The 20,632-nt window shown below is 35.6% G+C and overlaps 1 protein-coding gene across 2 annotated transcripts in view; it reads right to left on the bottom strand.

Moving 5' to 3' along the window:
* Window positions 1-3,664: 3,664 nt before the first annotated feature.
* The window catches only part of SF3B1 (splicing factor 3b subunit 1), a 37,509-nt gene continuing 20,541 nt past the window's right edge, over window positions 3,665-20,632 (bottom strand). The window contains exons 7-25 of one of the 2 annotated variants that reach the window (XM_069489244.1): window positions 19,523-19,760; window positions 18,301-18,513; window positions 17,932-18,053; window positions 16,996-17,193; window positions 16,796-16,897; window positions 16,070-16,249; window positions 15,372-15,458; window positions 14,976-15,246; window positions 14,399-14,544; window positions 14,128-14,274; window positions 13,773-13,898; window positions 12,874-13,095; window positions 12,402-12,584; window positions 12,208-12,319; window positions 10,613-10,733; window positions 10,185-10,316; window positions 8,285-8,557; window positions 6,279-6,495; window positions 3,665-5,996 (exon numbers count right to left, since the gene is read on the bottom strand). In XM_069489244.1, coding sequence (XP_069345345.1) covers window positions 5,838-5,996; window positions 6,279-6,495; window positions 8,285-8,557; window positions 10,185-10,316; window positions 10,613-10,733; window positions 12,208-12,319; window positions 12,402-12,584; window positions 12,874-13,095; window positions 13,773-13,898; window positions 14,128-14,274; window positions 14,399-14,544; window positions 14,976-15,246; window positions 15,372-15,458; window positions 16,070-16,249; window positions 16,796-16,897; window positions 16,996-17,193; window positions 17,932-18,053; window positions 18,301-18,513; window positions 19,523-19,760 — 3,249 coding nt within the window. In that variant the 3' untranslated portion in view covers window positions 3,665-5,837. Of the gene's footprint in view, window positions 5,997-6,278; window positions 6,496-8,284; window positions 8,558-10,184; window positions 10,317-10,612; window positions 10,734-11,120; window positions 11,191-12,207; window positions 12,320-12,401; window positions 12,585-12,873; window positions 13,096-13,772; window positions 13,899-14,127; window positions 14,275-14,398; window positions 14,545-14,975; window positions 15,247-15,371; window positions 15,459-16,069; window positions 16,250-16,795; window positions 16,898-16,995; window positions 17,194-17,931; window positions 18,054-18,300; window positions 18,514-19,522; window positions 19,761-20,632 lie in introns of those variants that run through there. The other variant, XM_069489254.1, reaches the window with a different exon arrangement.

The raw sequence follows: 20,632 nt of genomic DNA, 5'->3' as shown, positions 1-20,632 counted from the left end.
GAACCAGAGAGGACCCTGTATAGCAAAAGTAATCTTAAGCAAAAAGAACAAATTGGGAGGCATTAATTTACCAATTTATCGGACAGGCTATACTACAAGGCTATAGTAACTAAAACCGCATGGTACTGGCACAAGAACAGAGACATAGACCAATGGAAAAGAACTGAGAACCCAGATATAAAACTATCCTTATACAGACATCTAATCTTTGACAAAGCAGACAAAAACATACACAGGGGAAAAGAATCCTTACTCAATAGATGGTGCTGGGAAAACTGTATAGCCACATGGAGAAGACTGAAAGAGGATCCACACCTTTCACCTCTCACAAAAATCAACCCACGGTGGATAACAGACTTAAACCTAAGGTGTGAAACTGTTAGAATTCTAGAAGCAAATGTTGGAAAAACTCTTATAGACATTGGCGTAGGCAAAGAATTTATGAAGAAGACTCCCAAAGGCAATCACAGCAAAAACAAAAATAAGTTAATGGGACCTGATCAAATTAAAAAGCTTCTGTACAGCCAAAGAAACTGTCGCGAGAGCAAACAGACAACCTACAGAATGGGAAAAAATTTTAACATGCTACACATCCGATAAAGAGCTGATAACTAGAATCTATTTAGAACTCAGGAAAATCAGCAAGAAAAAATCAAACAACCCTATCAAAAAATGGGCAAAGGACATGAACAGAAACTTTTCAAAAGAAGATAGAATAATGGGCAACAAACATATGAAAAAATGCTGAACATCTCTAATCATCAGGGAAATGCAAATCAAAACCACAATGAGATATCACTTATCTCCAGTGAGAATGGCCTTTATCAAAAGTCCCAAAACAATAAATGTTGGTGTAGATGCAGAGAGACAGGAACACTCATACACTGCTGGTGGGACTGCAAACTAGTTTAACCTCTGTGGAAAGCAATATGGAGATACCTTAAAGAGATACAAGTAGATCTACCATTTGATCCAGCAATCCCATTACTGGGCATCTACCCAAAAGAACAAAAGACATTCTATAAAAAAGACACCTGCACTTGAATGTTTATAGCAGCACAATTCACAATTGCAAAGATGTGGAAACAACCCAAGTGCCCATCAATACATGAGTGGATTAATAAAATGTGGTATATGTATACCATGATGTACTACTCAGCTATAAGAAACAATGGTGATATAGAACCTCTTGTATTTTCCTGGATAGAGCTGGAACCCATTCTACTAAGTGAAGTATCCCAAGAATGGAAAAAGAAGCACCACATGTACTCACCATCAAATTGGTTTCACTGATCAACACCTAAGTGCACATATAGGAATAACATTTATCGGACGTCGGGCAGATGGGAGGGGGGAGGAAGGGATGGGTATATACGTACATAATGAGTGTGATGTGCAGTCTTTGAAGCTCTGATGAGGCAGGGGCGGGGGGGGGGGGCAAGGGTAACATATGTAACCTAAACATTTGTACCGCCATAGTATGCAGAAATAAAAAAAAAAAAGAAAATGTGGTATATGTATACCGTGGAGTTCTACTAAGCCACAAAAAACAATGGTGAACTAGCACCTTTTGTATTACCCTGGATAGAGTTGGAACCCATTCTACTAAGTGAAGTACCACAAGAATGGAAAAACAAGCACCACATGTAGTCACCATCAAATTGGTTTTAACTGATCAACACTTAAGTGCACATATAGTAATAACATTCATCAGGTGTCGGGCAGATGGGAGGGGGGAGGAGGGGATGGGTATACACACACCTAATGGGTGTGGTGTGCACTGCCTAGGGCATGGACACACTTGAAGCTTTGACTCGGGTGGGGCAAAGACAATAGACATAACCTAAATATTTGTACCCCCATAATATGCTGAAAAAAAAAAAAAGAGGACATTAATGAAAAGCAGGTGAAACCCAGAAAAGTCTGTAGTTTAGCTAATAGAAATGTATTAATGTCAGTTTCTTAGTTTTGACAAATATACCATGGTGATATAAGATGTTAACAGGAGAATCTGGGTAAGAGGTATATGGAAACACTTTTTATTATCTTTGCAACTTTTCTGTAAATCTAAAATTATTCCAAAATTTTAAAACAAACAAAAAATAAAAACATAAAACAATCCAGGCGGCCAGGCATGGTGGCTCACACCTGTAATCCTAGCATTCTGGGAGGCCGAGGCGGGCGCATGGTTTGAGCTCAGGAGTTTGAGAACAGCCTGAGCAAGAGCCAGACCCCGTCTCTACTAAAAATAGAAAGAAATTATCTGGACAACTAAAAATATATAGAAAAAATTAGCTGGGCATGGTGGTGCATGCCTGTAGTCCCAGCTACGTGGGAGGCTGAAGCAGTAGGATCGCTTGAGCCCAGGAGTTTGAAGTTGCTGTGAGCTAGGCTGACGCCACGGTACTCTAGCCCGGGCAACAGAGTGAGACTCTTGTTTAAAAAAAAAAAAAAGACAACAACAAACCTGTAACTCTGAAGAGCTCATTATACTAGTTGAGCATCAAAAAATGTAGTTGTTCATATGCAAAATAAACAAAGTATCCAGCATGATGCCCAAGCATGTCCTTTTATAAAAATCTTTTTAGAATCCACAAAATGAATTAAGAATGAATTTTAAAAATTAGTTCTAGCGTAAACCCTACACCTCACTGACTACACTCTCTAGTTTACTTACTTACTCCTTCCTGCCTACAAATCTTGACTGCCTTGCTAACCTAAATTCTCTACCAAGTCACCTTATTAAACTCTGTGGTTTCCTCTCCAAATTTCTTAGATGGGGAGAAAACAGTCTCTGTGCCCTGCAGGGCCTCCTCTTCCAGCTGTATGGTACAGCCCACCCATATTGCCCGCATACAGCTCAGTCCAAGTGCAGCAACAACTGAGCCACCTCTAGTGCTGCTCAAGCCGCGCACCTGGCTCCAATTGTGTGCCGCAAGAAGGGGTCGACATCTTACACATTTTCACAGTTTGCTTTCCCCAGGAAAATGTGGAGCTTTACCCGAGGTGGATTTTTAAGTATTTGCTAAATAGTATTTATAGTTACTTCCTAGGCAATTGCTGCCTAAAATTAAGTACTTTTTACATCATATTTTATTAGACAAGTGAGTCCTGCTTAAACAAGTCTGAGGCTATCTCAGTGGTTCTCAAGGGGCATGAGGGGCACGAGACAGTGTCTGGAGGACTTTTGTGTTGTCACAGCTGGGTTGGCAGTATGCTACTGGGTACCTAGCAAACAGATGTCAAGGATGCTGCTGAACATCCTGCAATGCACAGGACAACCCACCTGTCCCCAAAATAACGACTTATCTGTCCTGAAATGTCAACAATGTTGAGGCTGAGAAACCCTGAGGTAGCTGTAGTTTTTGCTTCTTTTAACCTTATGGTTAAGAACCACTAGAAACCAAAAAAGCCAAACAACTGAACCCATATGACTGCAATTGTCTTTTTCCGTTTCTTATTCAACAAAGTTCTCTGGTTTTTCAACATTAAGTTCCCTTGTTTGGAAAACAACCCAAAGAGCTCGATATTATTAAAATGGCACAACCACAACAGAGTGTAGTGTGATAACAATACAGAGTCAACTAGGATTAAAAATTGGTCTACTAAGACTTTAGATATAATAAGTTTTATTCATCTGGTGGTACTTGATGCTCACAGGGCACCGTACAACAAATTTTAAAAATACAATATGAAAAAAATCAAACAGCCAAAGAGATCAATTCCATTAGAGGGCAACGGCCCACAGAAAAACCAATGAAAGCCCACAGAAAACCCACCCTTTGTCCCCTTAAGAACATTAATTTCTTCTTAAGTTTGGCTTTAAGAAATACCAAAAGAAAAGGTCTTTGAGAAGATAAAACTTCACATAGCGTCTTTCACGTAAGTGTATCACAAAATGCTTTCCTTATTTAATAATAAGCATATAAAATAATCCAAACATCTGTGAGCCTCTATTTGGTCCCAATTTTTTAGGTCACAGCCTTCAGTACCTCCCTCCTATCCTCACATCATTTGCATCAGGAAAAAGTCACTTAAGGTATAGTAGTCTCCTCTGTTCTATCTATACTGCCACTAAAAAGCACATTTTCCATAAAATAGCCAAGGGCTAAGCAAACTGAAGCTATGTAAGTACTCGAATTGAAAATATAATTAAATTTCTGCTTTGAAATCTAATTGTATTCAATTCTTATTAGTAATTACTGATGGTCATTTGACATCAACTATAGAGAACAGCAAGATTTAATGCTACATGTGAGGTACTGCTAGAAAACTTCTAAATTAGAACAGAGAGATGGGTTTGGAATGTGTTTTTTACCATAGTGACATGTTTTCAGAAAGTTATGTCACACAAGCAATAATGAGTTACAAATTCTACTTGGAAAAATCAGTTAATGCACAGTAACAACTTGTTAAAAATCATCCAATTATAAGCGCTTTCTCATCTAAGCTTCCGAAGTTAAGAGCCCCCTCAGTGTTGACAGGAGAAGGCACAAACCTCCTAATTCTCACATAACAGCTTCACAGTAGCAGAGTCACCATATGCTAATACTGCTTGCAGAACTTTCTTTTCCCTTTAGAGTTCACTGAAGTACTAACACAGGGAGACAAAACAGTAAAAACAGTATGGGAAATTTCGGCCATAAAATTTTAAAAAGCTGAAAATATTCTTAAAACAGTTGCCAAAAAAATTACAGTACAGTGCTGCTTTAATGCTTAGTTCCTCAAGAACTAAATGGCATTTCAGTTTATGCTGGACACTTAGATCTCATTATCTAATTACTGAAAACAAAGCTACACAATCCTGGACGTTTCAGCTACTGCCGCTACGTATTACCACAGCATATAAGGAATCTGTAACGAGGTGTGTCTCCCCTTCTCTGTTATAACTGCATTTAAGGGTAATGGGCAGGTCATATGCACCTTTGTAACCCCTGCATCTCAGCACCGTGGCCAGCATACGATGGGTGCTCAACACATATTTACTGAATACATTGCTGAGTAGTGGTTTATGACATGGGGGGAAAAACCCCAAGATTGTCTTTTTCTATTACCATTGCTTAGGTAGCCTCACTCCCAACAGGAAGAAAGCAGTTTTGAAGTTATCTTCCCCACTTTCTAAACACAGCAGACCTTTCAAGAGTTGGACCTGACTTAAATCACTTCCTTGAAACACGTTCATAAAGCATTTTGAGAAATCAAGAGATGAAAGGCGCTATGTAAGTACAAAATAATATTATTCAAGACAGTTCAGCAAAAATGCTATTTTTCTATGGTGAAGGAATGGTTGTGCTAGTTTGAGGGGAACACCCCCAAAGCTACTCTTCTCATCGCCATCAACAGAACAATGGAATTTTGACAAAGATGCCATCACTTTATATAGTTTGTATTCTGCTACTTTCTATAAACCAGGTGACAGAAAATGTAATTAAGCCACTTATTCCACACAAACCAATACTTTATCAAAGTTCCGCATTTTACAAGTCATGTTCAAAAAACACACACAAGTTATCATTTTGTACACAAATGTTTATTTCTCAATTAAACATTCCCTTTAAACACAAGGAATGATTTCTAAATCTTCATAAAGATGAATTAAAAATGAAATCCCTCCAGTATAGTGTGTGTAATCACTGTGTTCTTGGTCACTACTGGCATTTACTGCTTAACATCAAAAACAAAGACAGGTTATTTAAAAATCATGCTACTGGATTTCTAGCTCTTCCTCTATGACCAGTTCTATACTGATCTGCAATGTTTAAAAATTTACATCACCAAATCGAAGCAAGTTTAAGGTGTGAAATAGCTGTGCATTAAACACAAAATAAACAATAAAATTATAGGATATAGTCAAGTTCATAACGAATATAAGTGTTCTTATCATCATTGTAGATTCTTGGATAATGTGCTATGAGAGCATCCTGGGAACCAATGTAGATGGAGTTGTAAATTTTCCAATACACATCTCTGACTTTCCGGGCTGGGTGAAACAGACCCTAGAATAATCGAAAGGTTACATTATTTCAATTTTCAAGAACATACATAACCATAACATAAAAGATACGATTCAAAACATTTCCCTTGGGGGCGAGGGGGAACCTGGCAATTGCACAAAACTGTAATGAGCAAAGACAAAATCTAATTTCCACCTCACCACACAACTCTACTCTCCTATATGGTACAATATACCCTACTGATTATCAGGAACAGTGACTTATATTAATTCAATAAACTAAATGACTTCTCTCACTGAGTAATCATAAAAATCTTTAACATACCTGTAAACAATACTGCAACATTCTACATGGTCCAATAGCAACTCTCAGGCCCTCCAGGGCTCCCATTACTGCCTGAATTACATGAGGAGATGTCTCAAACACATTGGGCCATACATAGTTCAACAAGTGATTCAGTGAATCTTCACAACCAAATCCATAAACCCCAAGTGACATGTGTTGTACCACTGCACTAGCTGTCTGTCTGTGTACAAGGTCCCTGTAATGGAGGGGAAAAAACGCTTTATTAAGATACAGTCTTAGTGTTACAAGAAATATTCACTTGACCACTAGAAACTAAATTATTAATTCAGTGCACTGAACAGATGCAAAGTTTTCCTAACACTTCATGAATCCACAATATATCTTTTAGTACAATTAATGATTCCACTTAAGAACTTTTGATGACTTAATGACACAAACCTCACTATGACTCAAAAATTAAGCCATATTTTCTAATTAACTTTTACAAGGAATATGAGCAAGAGAGTTCTGTGCAACCTCAGTTTTAGTATTCTACTAAAGAGGAGACATGTGACTCTTACATATGAATAATAGTAATATTTCATTTTAAACTCTATACACTTAAAATCTTTGACAGTAATTCAGATACTAATATATAATAGATAACTAACCTAAAATTAGATTGCTTCTCATGTAAATTTTAAGTTTTATTCAAGAAAAACTCTATTTAGCGAGAGGAATAGATCAGTAATTTTTTCAAACCTGAAGAAATAACTATCATCTCTCACGTTAAATGAACTTGTGTTTATGACAAATCAATGAGTGATTCATTCCACAATTATTCAACTGAGCATGAGTGTTGGCTAACACATTGGGGTTTGTGTAGATAAAAATGAGTTCCCATGCTTCACCCAAAAGATGGTCAGAACATCTCAAAAGTATAAGAAAAAAAGATTGGTACTTACTAACATCTTCACTTTTCTTATTTATTGTAATAATGTCTAATTTATTTAGCCTAAAAGTGAGCAGTAATCCCCATTAATAAATTTTCCAATTAAAGTATTGGTTCATTTAGTAATTTTCGATGGAGTTACTACCTCAACATGGAATATAATTTTTAACTGCAGGTCACATACATTATTGGCTGTACTATGATGTGCAGGCAACTTTTCACTGAGGACTATGGAGCCAGGGTGATTTATCCTACTTTGCTGGGCCCCAGGTGGCCAGGCTTTTACAGAGTACAATTCTTATTGCGTCTTTGAGTCTTGCTTATATACCTTCTGGTGGTAATATTAAATCCAGTAAGTCTCCCTTTTAGAAGGTCATTAATGAATAACTTTAATCTGTACATAAAATAATTGAATGGGCTCTAACTTGAGTAACTTATCTCTCCTGAAAAATAAAAAACCAATAAAAATAGTTCTTGCCCTTACTACTTGGACCTTGCACTTTCCTTTACACTTGTTAATTCTGTGTGTAAGGCTATCTATCAGTCTAGATGGTAAAAGGTATCAGGAATCTGTGAAATGACTTGAGCAGTACTGTATTGGTGGCCACCACCTGAACCACTGGGAACGTGCAATGGGAATAGTGTAGCTCTGGCAGGCTATGTTCAGTAATTTAATGGAGAAACCTATGCCTCATCTATAATAAAAAGCTAAAAAGATCAGGTTTTCTGCCACACTAATTAGCTCAAGTTCATCATTTCCTCTGATCACACTAATTTTTAAAACAAAAGTTGATCCTGCTAACTATGCCAAAATAAATAAATAAATAAAAGTTGATCAATCACCGCTTTTCTTATTAGTCTAATAGATATGAAAGAAGATTGGGAGAGCACTTTAAAGAAAACTTTGGGAACCATTATAGCATTCATACTATTTTAAGATACCAAGTCATATTTACAGTGTCTTCAGAATCCAGGCAAGTATTTCATCTTTAACTACATCACAACAAACAGGTCATCTATTAATTATTCCAGTAAGTTCTAAAATGAAGGAAGAATTACAATTATTTTCTTGTATTTAGTTCAAGTCACTTACCTATCCATTAAAGCATCTTCAAGTAAAGGTGTTACAGCATAAATGTAATCCTTTCCCATTTCACCAATATATTCAAACAAGAAGGAAAGTGATTTCAACACTCCATTTTGAACATTCAGTTCAGGAACTCTGTATTCATTCATTAAGGCAGGGAGTACTGTGAAAGGTGAACATGTTTCTGCAACAATAGCTATTGCTACAGTGGTACAAACTCTGTTCTGCCTTTCCTGAACTTTGAGGTTGTTTAAAAGTGTAGCCAATACGTCATGAGGGCTGGAAAAAAAAAAATCATGTGTCAACAAACTGTTAAATTACAAGTCAAAATGCTTTTGGAGGGAAAAGAAAAAGTGTAGAAGAATGGAATTTTGTAAGGGACCTCAGTAATTTTATGATAAAATGTAATACTTTTAAGTCACTGACACTGTTGTTTCTACTTAAGAATTTCATATAAATTGTAAAAAGTCAATTTTTTAAAAAGCTAATTCAAATGAATTCATTTTGAAACGTAATTTTCAGTTGCTAGTTAAATTTTCTGAAATATAAAGAAATTTAATAAAATGTTTAAATTGAGTGATTCTTTGAGATGTCAAAATGGACAGTAGCACTAGGCAACCTTACGGTGAGGAATATCCAAACTGTGGTCTCCTATGCTGAAACATACAAAACCTATTTTCCTTTTCTTCTCTCCCACACACTTTTACTACATCTACTTGCCCATTCTTTAAGAACTTATCTTTGCTATAAGCTTAGAGGAACAGTGCGGCTAAGAAGTTTGCTCAACATCTATTCATTGCAAATTTCTTGACTCCATCACCACTGAAATAAACATTATTGTTACTAAAGAAAGAGAAGAATGGTGTGTTTGGAGGGGGGAATCTGACTAATTCTACCTTATGTTATGTATCTCTTGAAAATATTTTCTTAATAAGCCACTTGTACATGCAGTGTCTCATTTCCTATGACTGTTTTTCCCAGTTTGGTTCTGATGGAATGGAGGCAAATAACTATAAATTATCTCATAAAGCAGCTATAATTCAGTTAAGTCTGTGGATTAACAGAGTAACTTTTTTTTTTTTTTTTTTTAAGACACAGGGTCTTGCTCTGTCACCCAGGCTGATGTGCGGTGGGACGATCATAGCTCACCGTACTCTTGAACCCCTGGGCTCAAGGGATCCTCCCACTTCAGCCTCCCCAGTAGCTAGGACTACAGGCATGTGCCACCACGCCCAGCTAATTTTTTTTTTTTTTTTAATTTTTTATAGGACAGGGTTTTGCTACGTTGCCTAGGCTGGTCTCCCAATTCCTCGGCCTCCCAAAGTGCTGGGATTATAGCCATGAGCTCCTGCACTTGGCTAGAATAACATTTGAAAAACACATAAAGCATTAACATGAGACTTGAATGATGCTGTGAGATTAAGAACTTGCCTCAACATTTTAAGCAATACTTTAAAAAAGACCAAAAAAAATCTGAAATTAGCCGGGTACAGTGGCTCACCCTTGCAATCCTAGCATTCTGCGAGGCCGAGGCAGGAGGATGGCTTGAGCGCAGGCGTTTGAGGTTACTGTTAGGCTGATGCCATGGCACTCTACCCCCAGGAAACAGAGGGAGATTCTGCCTACCCCTCCAAAAAAGAAATCAGAAATTGCTCTGAAAATGGTATTGTGTCCCTCCCTGAAAATATCTAAAATGTAATTAAAGGAAAATTCAAACCCATCTATTTTAATTCATTTAAAAATTTAAGAAAACATTCCAAATATTGGAAGGTCAGTGGGTAAATAGAGTGCTTTCTCAACTGCATTACCCATGCTATGCCTCAAGAAATTCTGAAGCATTTTTCAACACCACAATGGGTTTATTATTATCAAGTAATTTTTAAAAATGGAAGTAAATCATACTCACCCAATGGCCTTTGCAATATAACCAAATGTGTTGACTGTGGCTCTACGAATAGCTTTTTTGTGAGCTTTTAGGAGTTCTAAAAGCTCAAAGCAAATCCTCATCCATTCTCTTGCAGATACGTATTCAGCTCCCCTAATTAAAAAAAATTTAACTTTTTGTGACATTAAGTTTTCAAAGTAAATTTATAAATTCAATTCTCAAAACATGATTATTAACTCATTTTGAGCATTAAAAAAGTTAATACTCTTCAGAAAGGTTGGTTTAATGTTAAAACTGAACTGCCACCCCTCCCATTACTACCCAAACAGAAATCTAACAAAGTTTTAATGCTGGATAGCCTGACCACAAACACAGTAGCAACATTAAGCAAATTTTGCTAACTGAATACAAAGTGGCTCAATATAAAAATGTTTAGGTAATCTGCTTACCTGTCAGCAATACGTCCAACAAGATCAATACAATTCTCTTGTACTTTTTCATGCCTATTCTTTAAGATGGGAGTGAGTCTAGGTAGCAGATCTTTAATTGGTGGGGTCATCTTATGCATACCTATTTAATAGAAGTCAACAAATTGTCAATGTTTGAACTGCAGTTTTCGTTCACTTTCCGTTTACTCAGCAATGTCATATACATGACTACGCATAAATATAAACTTACAGCTGCCTATGGAAAAAGAAAGCCCCAGATTTTGACTAGACTCAGAATTGTTTTTAATTTTTTAACAACTTCTAATTATGCATAGAAATGAAAGAAATCAGTGAAGTGATTTAAATGATGGATACTCAGTAACAGAAAAAAGTTTCATTTGGTTCTGAAATGTATTTGTGTACTGACATTTAAATATGGGGACAGCTTATGTTCCGGCCATACACAACAATATAAGCCAGAGGTAAACATGTAAATTAAAGCAAGATTTTCCAGAAAGGGCCCCCTTACCCTTTAACTGCAAAACAAACAGATCTCCAGTCTCCCTGCAATGCAGGGCATACTTGGATGGTATTTATACCTATGAAGAGAGAAAAAAGGAGGCAGCTGGCAGGGGCTCTTGCTCTAACTAGAACTGCTTGCTCTGATTCTCTCTCCAATGCTTTTCCCATGCTTCCTTGACAAACAATTTGGTTTACAACTCCCTGCAAACCAGAGCCCTACAAGTGGCAAAGTAACTGATTTTTGCCAAGTAGCTATCAAGCATAGAGGACTGGGCTGAACTGGAGATTATATGTAAATACAATAGTTCAAAGATCTATAATGCATAAAAACCCTTTATTAAAATGAGAAAAACAGTGGCAATCACAGCCAGCTATTTTGACCTCCTGCTAGGTTATTTCAGACCCTCTGAACCCTGCCAGAGTTATTTTTGGCAAAAGTTCAATTACAATGAAGGATACAAGAAACCATTTGTTTGCTGTAACCTACTGCCTTAAAAGAATAAAAGCTTTGCTCTCCATACCCAAGATCATTTGTAACATAACTGTGTTTTCACTTTGGGTTAGAAAACTGAATGGATGGTTTTAAGGACTTGGGTATGTAAATAAAAACAAGATAGTAATGATCAATTCACTTTTCTCTCTGGCTGTATTCTTTGAACTTGACAGCAAGCAAAAAACCTGTCATAATCACTTATTAATTCAAGGTTGAATATGTATATTTTTTGCTCTAAAACTAAATTAAAAAACCAGGGTTGTCTTTTCACCCCCTGCAGAAGATGGCAGAATGTATCTCACACTATTTCTACTAGGGTACTCTATTCTATGACTAAAAAGCTTTTTGAATTTTGACAACACCCACCTTTCTTGTATGTCCCAAACTTGCCCTTTTTTCTCGTTGAAGTAAAATACAAATGAGTTTTGGGAATCCAGACTTTTGTGACACCCCCTGACTTAACTACAATCTTGCAATGCTTAAAAAAGAATAACAAACATCTGCCAACTCCTAAATATTATTCTACATTTTACTTTCAAAAAACCAAAGTAAGTTAAACACGACAAAATAAAAAATCTTGTGTGACCAGCAAATTCCATACCTATTACATTTACAATGGCCTTCAGTGCTCCAAGAATGCTGCCCAATACTTCAGGGTACTCTTCACCCAAATACTCATACAAGACAACACCCAAGTGCCCCATCAATTTTTCCTACAATAAAAGAAATGTTAAAATGTTACTATTTACATTAGACTATTTGCTGAAGAAGTAAGAATCTGGAGAAAATGTTTACCTCTTGACAAGTCTTCATGACAACAGCAGTTCGAGAAATCAAATCAGCTGCCTGCTGCCTAACTTTTGCTGATTTGTTATTTAAACGCCATAAAACTGTACCACAGATCTGAGGCAAATATGGTTTGACTCGTTTGCCAAGAGCATTAACCACTGTGCCAAAGCCATTCAACATTACTGAGTCCTAAAAAAGAAAAGTTAAGTTAAATAAAAAACCACATCTTTGTAACTGAACAGCTGAAATATATATATTCAACCCTTTCAAATCATCCAAACATCTAGGTTTTTTTTTAAATCAAATCTAAAAATTTGGGATAGAAGAATATTTCTTGGTAACCAACTAAGTGAGAACACGAGACTTTTAAAAATTACTTCAAATTCAATTATTTAGGAAAATTTGCTTGAAAAATGATATGGTTTTCTATAGACATGAAAGTCAGTAGCAACTGCACCTAATGATTAGTTATCATTACCTCTGTAGTCTGTTCTTGGAAAGCATAAAGAATACCATCAATCAGTTGTTCTTCAAGTTTATGGTCAATATCTGCTGCTCCCAAGTTGCCCATAATTTTCTCAATTGTCTCCATCACCATTTTTCTGTACTGTTCAGCTTCATCTTTCAGATCATCTACAATCCTGGATATAATTTCTGCTGCACCTACTTTGTTTGCCAACTCCACAGTAGTATCAACTAACTAAAAAGAAGAGGAAAAAAACCTTTATGGTCTATTGTTTTTCCAAGGAAATAAAGCAACATCATGAAAACCAAATATTCTAAATATACTATTTATTTAGTTAATAAGCATGGAAGAACAGTTAACTCCTATTTATTAAACGCTGAAAGAGGTGACCAAAAAATTGAAATGAGTCTAAATGAAGGTGATTCGAAGTAAAATTGTATCCATGTTTTACATAGCCAAATTAAGAACTGAATTTACTCAACAAAAAACATCAATTCATAGTTAAGTATTTATGCTTGAATGAAAAATCAAAATGGAAGGCCAGGTGTGGTGGCTCATGCCTGTAATCCCAGAATTTTGGGAGGCTGGGGCAAGAGGATTGCTTGAGGCCAGCAGTGAGACCTTATCTCTACAAAAAAATTTTTTCTAAATTGTTCCCCAGCCACTTGCAAGGCTGAGTGAGCTATGATCACGCCATTGCACTTCAAGCAAGAGCCTGTCTCTTTAATTTAAAAAAAAAAAAAAAAAGCTGGCTAAAACTCATCTTCTGTAATCCTTTCACAATCAAGCACATATGAACTGTTAGATAATGAAGGCAAAAAATAGTATGTAAAATAATACGTAACACACATTCAAGTTGCCTACAGAATGAGTCAAAAGTATTTCTGAAGTCTTTTACAATAAAAGCTTACCTGTCGGTAATTTCTTCTATCCAAAGCCATTCTGTGCTGCCAGAAGTGTTTAAAAAAAGGAGGAAGAATCTCTGTTTTAATATAGTTTGCTTCTACACCATCTGTCCCACAACATTGTTTTACCACCTGAAAAGTTAAAAAATAGTAACAATAAATCAACTGACCTAAATCAAGAGAATACCCATTGATAATCACTTCACTAAAAAAAAATAATAAAAATTAAAAAATAAATCAAATATTTTTGATTCTACTATATTTTACTGGTATGACATATAGGTTTTTAAAAAAAATACTTTAAAATTCTCCTGAACCGTGAAACAAATCCAATTTAAATTAACAAATCTAGACCAATTACCTTCAGCACAATTTTCTTCATTTCTTCATCAGGAGATTGGAATTCTCGAATAAGGATTAACATCACTTCTCTCGTATAGTAGTTGGCATATTCTGCATCCATGAGAGGAATAAGATATCCAATAGCCTTTAAGAAAGCAGCCAAACCCTATTTTGAAATAAAAAATAATATGTACTTTAGCCATTGAGATTTACGTTGCCTTAAGTTTATTTGATGAGTAGAAATCAAAAGAAAAACAAAATGTAATTGAAAATGTAATTGGTAGACTTACCTTTCCTCTGTGTTGGCGGATACCCTTCCATAGAGGCTTTAACACAGAATCAAAAGATTCGATACCATAAGGAGTTGCTGCTTCAGCTAAGGCAGCAATGGCCAAAGCACTAATGGTCCGAACTTTCTGCTGCTCATCTACAAGACCTACAAAACCAAACAGGTTTTAACTATGCACCAACATCACCTAATTTCCATAGTATCATCCAGATTCTAGCAACGTATCTAATGATTTAATCAAACTGTTCACATTACAAAAAATTAGGCAAAAGTCAATATGAACCACAGACTGTTAGCAGATAATATAGCAAAACCCATCATAAAATATATAGTGTTTATACAGTTTATCCATTTATCTCTTCAAATCAGTAGCCGAATTTCAGGACAGTTGTCCTAGTAAATATAGACAGGCCAGGTTTGGTGACATGGCTGTATTTCCAGCTACTAAAGAGAATCATCTGAGCCCAGGAGTTCCAGTCCAGCCTGGGCAACACTGCAAGACCCTGTCTCTTTAAAAACAAACAAACAAAAAGTTTATGTGTGTGTGTATATGCATATAAAGTTATATTACAACTTACCATGTTCAATAATTTCAACTAAACTTCTCAGATGTGGCAAGATGGCACAGCCCATAAGAATAGCTATCTGCTGTACAATCTTAATACCAGTGTGTCTCGCTTGCCATGACTTCTTGCTTTTGCACACAGCTTTTAAGAAGGGCAATAAAGAAGGAATGCCCAGGGCAGAGGCTACAACAGCAAAAGCTCTAGCTGTTGTGTTACGGACATATTCATCCATGTTATCTATATCAGGTCTCATGGTAGAGATCATAGTAGCCAGACCAGCAGCCTAAAAAGAAAAGAAAAAAGAATAGTCACGAGTTGGTAACATTAATCCTCAACCATTTCCTTCTATAATTAAATAATTCCATCAACAAATATAAACATTTTTCTCTAGAAATTTAATGTAAATACCTTTGCTAAATTAGAAATAATCTCTCGGCCTTCCACTCTAGCATAGTAATCTTCATCAATCAACAGCGGTTCAATGACCACAAGGATCTGAAAAAGAGAAAAAAAGAGAAGGGCTACATTTTCTCAACAATTACTGATACAAAACTCATGGAATAGAATCAAACACATATAGGAAATTTCTAATTATCAGGATTTTGTTAATCAAGGGACAAATTGTTTAAAAATTTTAATTACACAATTTCAAACTCCAGATGTAGATGTAAATTTCAGAGAACTATTAGCAACACAGACTAACAAATATTCAATTTTTTTATTGTCATTTGGACAAACATTTTGCACAATTAGCATCAGTGCAAAGATAGTTCTTAACACTAAATGGCATGATATAGAATCATACATGTTCTATTCCTAATCTAGTATCAATAAAAGTAAATGAAACAATGAGTATGAACCCATATGGTAAAATGACAAAGTTACACATATATATACCTATATTTGTATATGTGTAACATACACTTGTGCAAACAAAAAGGTCTTTGAGGATGTATAAATTTAACATTGGTTAACTATGAGCGTCTTCCAAGGGAATAAATAAACATTTCCTATCTACTGTGAATGAGTAACATTAACTACTTTTTTTAGAATTTTTAAATTTCATAAATACCACGAATTCCTTTTATATTAAAAAATTAAAATACCTTGTGCACATACGGTCGAACTAAGTCATCAAGTTTGTACAGTATTCTATCAATAACTTTCACCAGTAAATGACGCTCCTGATCCTCAAGTGTAGGAGACATTAGCAGAGGAAGAATCTGATTAAACAAAGGACCAGCTCCAAATTCACGAGCTTTATCAGTAATCTGACGCAATGCAGCCTGGGGAAAAAAGTAGAGTAAAAGGTGTGTCTTATTTACAATCAAGCATTTTGAATGAGAAAATTACTCCAGGAAGATTTTCTGTAATTTAATGTTTTAGTGTACACTTTTACAGACATTTGACCTAAATAGCATGCATTCGTTTACACCAAAATTACTTTGAAATTTGAACTCATGTGAAAAAAATTCAATGTCTTCTGTTAAAAGGGCAATTTAGTAGACAATGGATCTATTCGGGTATATAAAATGGTTTAATTTCCCCTAAAGTATGTTTCATCTTCAAACCAAATAGTGTTAACACAATTCTGCACATAATTCCATGAACTACCCTTCAAGCCTTAAGCATGTTTTAAAGGCCATGTAGACGAAAAGGAGAATTTCATCTGTCCAACATCCTTATTAGTACAAAATTCTTTGATTAAAAAGCTAAATTCTTCATACTCCATGTATTTCCTTCTCTCATGCTATACCCTTGGATAAAGAGAGTAATTATAAATTCTTAAACATAAAAATACAATGAATATAATTTAACAAACTGGCACTTACCTTTCTCATTGGTGGTGTTCCATTCTTAATTTTTAAAAGCAACTTCATTATTTTTCTCTCTTTCTGTTCTTCTGGACTAAGTGTTGATTCATCAACATCAACCTATAGTAAAAAGAAAAAAATTTAAAGGTAGGCTGAAATGTTATGATTTATAACTTACAAACAAAATGTAATAATTTATTTCCCCTAGTATCACTTACCAATAGTTTATCAAAGTACTGAATATCATCAGGTTTTAAAAATGGAAGATTTCCAGATGGCTGATCATTAATGCTTTTCATAGTTCTATCTTCAGTTTGCATGTGAAAACCAGTCATACCACCCAAAGGCGTTGGAGTAGCTGTCAGTTTTCGAGCTGGAGTTCGAATAGGAACATAACCAGCTGGAGGAGGAAGGACCTAAGAGAGTTATAAAACAGGTTAGAATTTTCTTGACTTTATAACAACATATACACTTAAAGTATTTTACAGTTTATTAGCTAGGAAGTTTTTTATTTGCTTGGCGACAAGAATTAACACCTATCCTGATTTTCTACCTTAATCAGAACTTGAAAATACACATTTCTCACCTGCTAATTAAGTATATCAAATAGAGAGTGAGGAAATACAGGAGGCAGGCTTATGAAATTCTGATCATTTTAAAACATGAATTTATATAAGCATGTTGGTGAGTCAACATGTCAAATTATTCAGAACTTGGAAATTACAAAATCTTAGCCAATAATTGCAAAAAAAGTTCTATTAGAACAAATAATATCTCGTGCAAGTATTTATATGAGAAATAAGCTTGGGCCAAGTACAGGGTGGCTCATGCCTATAATCCTAGCACTTTGGGAGGCCAAGGAGGGAGGATTGCTTGAAGTTGCAGTGAGCTATGATGAGACCACTGCACTCCAGCCTGGTTGACAGAGCAAAACCCTGTCTCAAAAAACAAGTAATAGACGCTCTCCATCAATCATTTCTTTTCATCTCTATTACTTTTTGGAATTGAAACATACTTGGAAATAGTTAAAAGAATGGACTGGTAATAGTAAATTTGGGCAAGGTCAATGCAAACTTGATTGCTTTTTTTTAATGAGTATTTAAAATAAAATTCATGTCCTAAATACCACCTCATTCATATTCACACTGCAGTACCTTATATCCTTCTGGGAACATAGCATCCAATTCTTCATCAGAAAGTGGGCGATTTCTCTCATCAATTTCTCTTTCCCACCGCCAAGCTTGAAGTTGTTCAGGAGTCATACTCATTATGTGACCTATCAAAAGAAGCAAATTTTTGTAATCACTTACAGTGTAAGATTATGTATCATTACACAGGTCCTTGGGATATAAGACAGTTAATATCAACCCTAATATTTAACTGCTTTTATATTATAAATGCAAACCAAGACATCCCCTTATTCTTGCTAAAAGTTGACACTAATAGGACACAGAATACCACAAAGAAAAAAATTAAAATATTTCCAGGAGAAAAACAATTATTTCCAAAGAAAGAGTTTCTACCTGGAGTAGGGGTAGCCATGTTCATGGCTGGTGTGCCAATTGGTGTTTTTCCAGGGGTCAGAACAGGAGTGCTTCCACCCATCTGACTAGCTGGTGTTTCATCCCAACGTGACTTTCTTTTACTGGCTCCAGGAGTGGGTGTTTCACCAATTGAATCTCCACCTCTATCTGTTCGAGGAGTCTCAGCCCATCCACTTCCATGTCCAGGAGTATCTTTAAAGAGAAAGAGTAAGTAGGACCACAATTTTAACTATTGTTAAAATAATACTGTTTCTGCTCAAATAGCTGACATATTAAAATGATCAAGTTCTGACATAGGACATTACTAAAATGAAGACCCATTAAAGGTTTTAAAGCTCCATTTCATATTTATATATTCTTTTCACTATTTTGTTTCTTTTCCACTGGTTATAAAAATATATATTAACTACTGAGGAACAGGAAAACTGAACAAAGAAATTTTTTTTAACCATCCATAACATCACTATGCAGGCACATCCACATGTCTATCTCAAGCCATTTCCTTCATTTCTCCATGCAGTTCAGATTACTCTGCATGTACAATTCGATGCCACTTTTTTCACCCATAACATGTTAAGTACTCGACCACATCATTAAAAATTCTTTACATTATTATTTGAATACAGTAGATGTACTATTGCATCTTAATTTGTTACAGCTAGTCTCATAAACAGTTAATGAAATACAGCTTTAGATCATCTACACAAAAAACAAGAGGTTTAGGTAAATTCACAGAATAGAAAGCAGAAGAGAGGTTACAGAAGATAGGAGGAGGAGGGAAATGGGGAGTTACTGTTTAATGAGGCCAGAGTTTTTGTCTGCGATGAAAAAAAATCCTAGAAATTAGTAGTAGTGATGGTTGCACAACACTGCAAATATACTTAATACCACTGAATCATGCATGCACTTAGAGATGGTTAATCTGATGTTAACCATATTTTGCCACAATAAAAAACAAAGAGTTATAGCCTATAAACTTTACTTTCCCTTAAGGTTCTTCTTTAAATAAATCTTAAACTTCTTCAAGAAGGGCAAAGAATGGGGCATACGATCTGCTCAGTTCTTTACTCTGTCCTCAAAGCAGCTGCTTCTTTATATGTGTTCGCCCAAGAATAAAAAGAACAGTACTCAGTCTGTAAACATACCAGTCATCAAAGCAGACATTTCACCCAAACACACACCCATATTCCACTAGAAGTACCTCTCTCTGTTTTCGGGGTCTCATCCCATCTGTTTTTACGAGCACTGGAAGTTGCACCTCCATGGCCTGGTGTCGCATGACCTGGTGTGTCGCCTCGTCCAGGAGTAGCAGCTCCCGCTGGTGTGTGGCTAGGTGTAGGGTCCCATATTTTTGAGCCTGGAGTTGCTCCAGGAGTCTCACTTCCCTTTGCACGACCTGGTGTCTCATCCCATCTTAAGGAAGGGGTATGCCCGGGGGTCTTCACAAAGCAAAAAGATTTTATTTCACACATCTACACATCCACATAGAAATAACTAGAAAATTTCTATTAAACAAAAAAACTTTAAACAAAAGTTTTAGTTCTATTCTCTAGTTGACTATCCTTCTGCTTAAAGGAAAAGATACATACATCCTAGCAAATATGTTTATGACCAAAAACAATTAACATTTTTATTTGAAGCACTGAAAAAAGTCCTAGCTTAAACAACAAAATATTCTGGGTATATATCTTGGATATGCCACTAATAGCTCTGTGACTGGTAAAGAAAATCACTAAGGTTTCTCTGTCTAGATCAGCAAAGACTTTTGGTTCTAATTACATCAGTACTCAAAATGGGGCTTAGAGATGTATAAATTCATTTCTTAGGAAAGAAGGAATCTATAGGTTCTGAGAAATACTATTGTTGTGGTTTTGTTCAATTATATGTATGTGTTTAATTAACATAAGCCATGTTTTGAATAACCTAGGTAATTATCTTATAACCAGACACTGCCACATGACTTTAATCTTTGAGATGAGTTTATAATTACAAACATATTTGCACCAAATATTATCCTAACCGATGCTGGCAACATTAGTGAAAAAGATTAGATTTAAATAGTATCACAAATCTACAGTAGTTCAAATAAAGACTAGTAGTAGGTGATATAGGGCAATCAGATAGCATATATCAAAAGAACTTCTACTAGTAAAGACAGTATCATATCAAAGCAGTAGGTGAATTGGTATAAGCAAAACAAAATTTGTACTTAAATACTGCCTTGTAAGTATTCAAAAGGATTTGTAACACACTGTATAAAGCTAAAAGCTCTTGCAGCCTCCCTCTCTCCCTTCTTCCCGTCAAAAAAAAA

Source organism: Eulemur rufifrons, chromosome 1 (assembly GCF_041146395.1).
Source record: "Eulemur rufifrons isolate Redbay chromosome 1, OSU_ERuf_1, whole genome shotgun sequence".
NCBI lineage: Eukaryota > Metazoa > Chordata > Mammalia > Primates > Lemuridae > Eulemur > Eulemur rufifrons.
The sequence above is the reverse complement of the archived record's forward strand: the minus strand, read 5'-3'. Positions and strand labels throughout refer to the sequence as shown.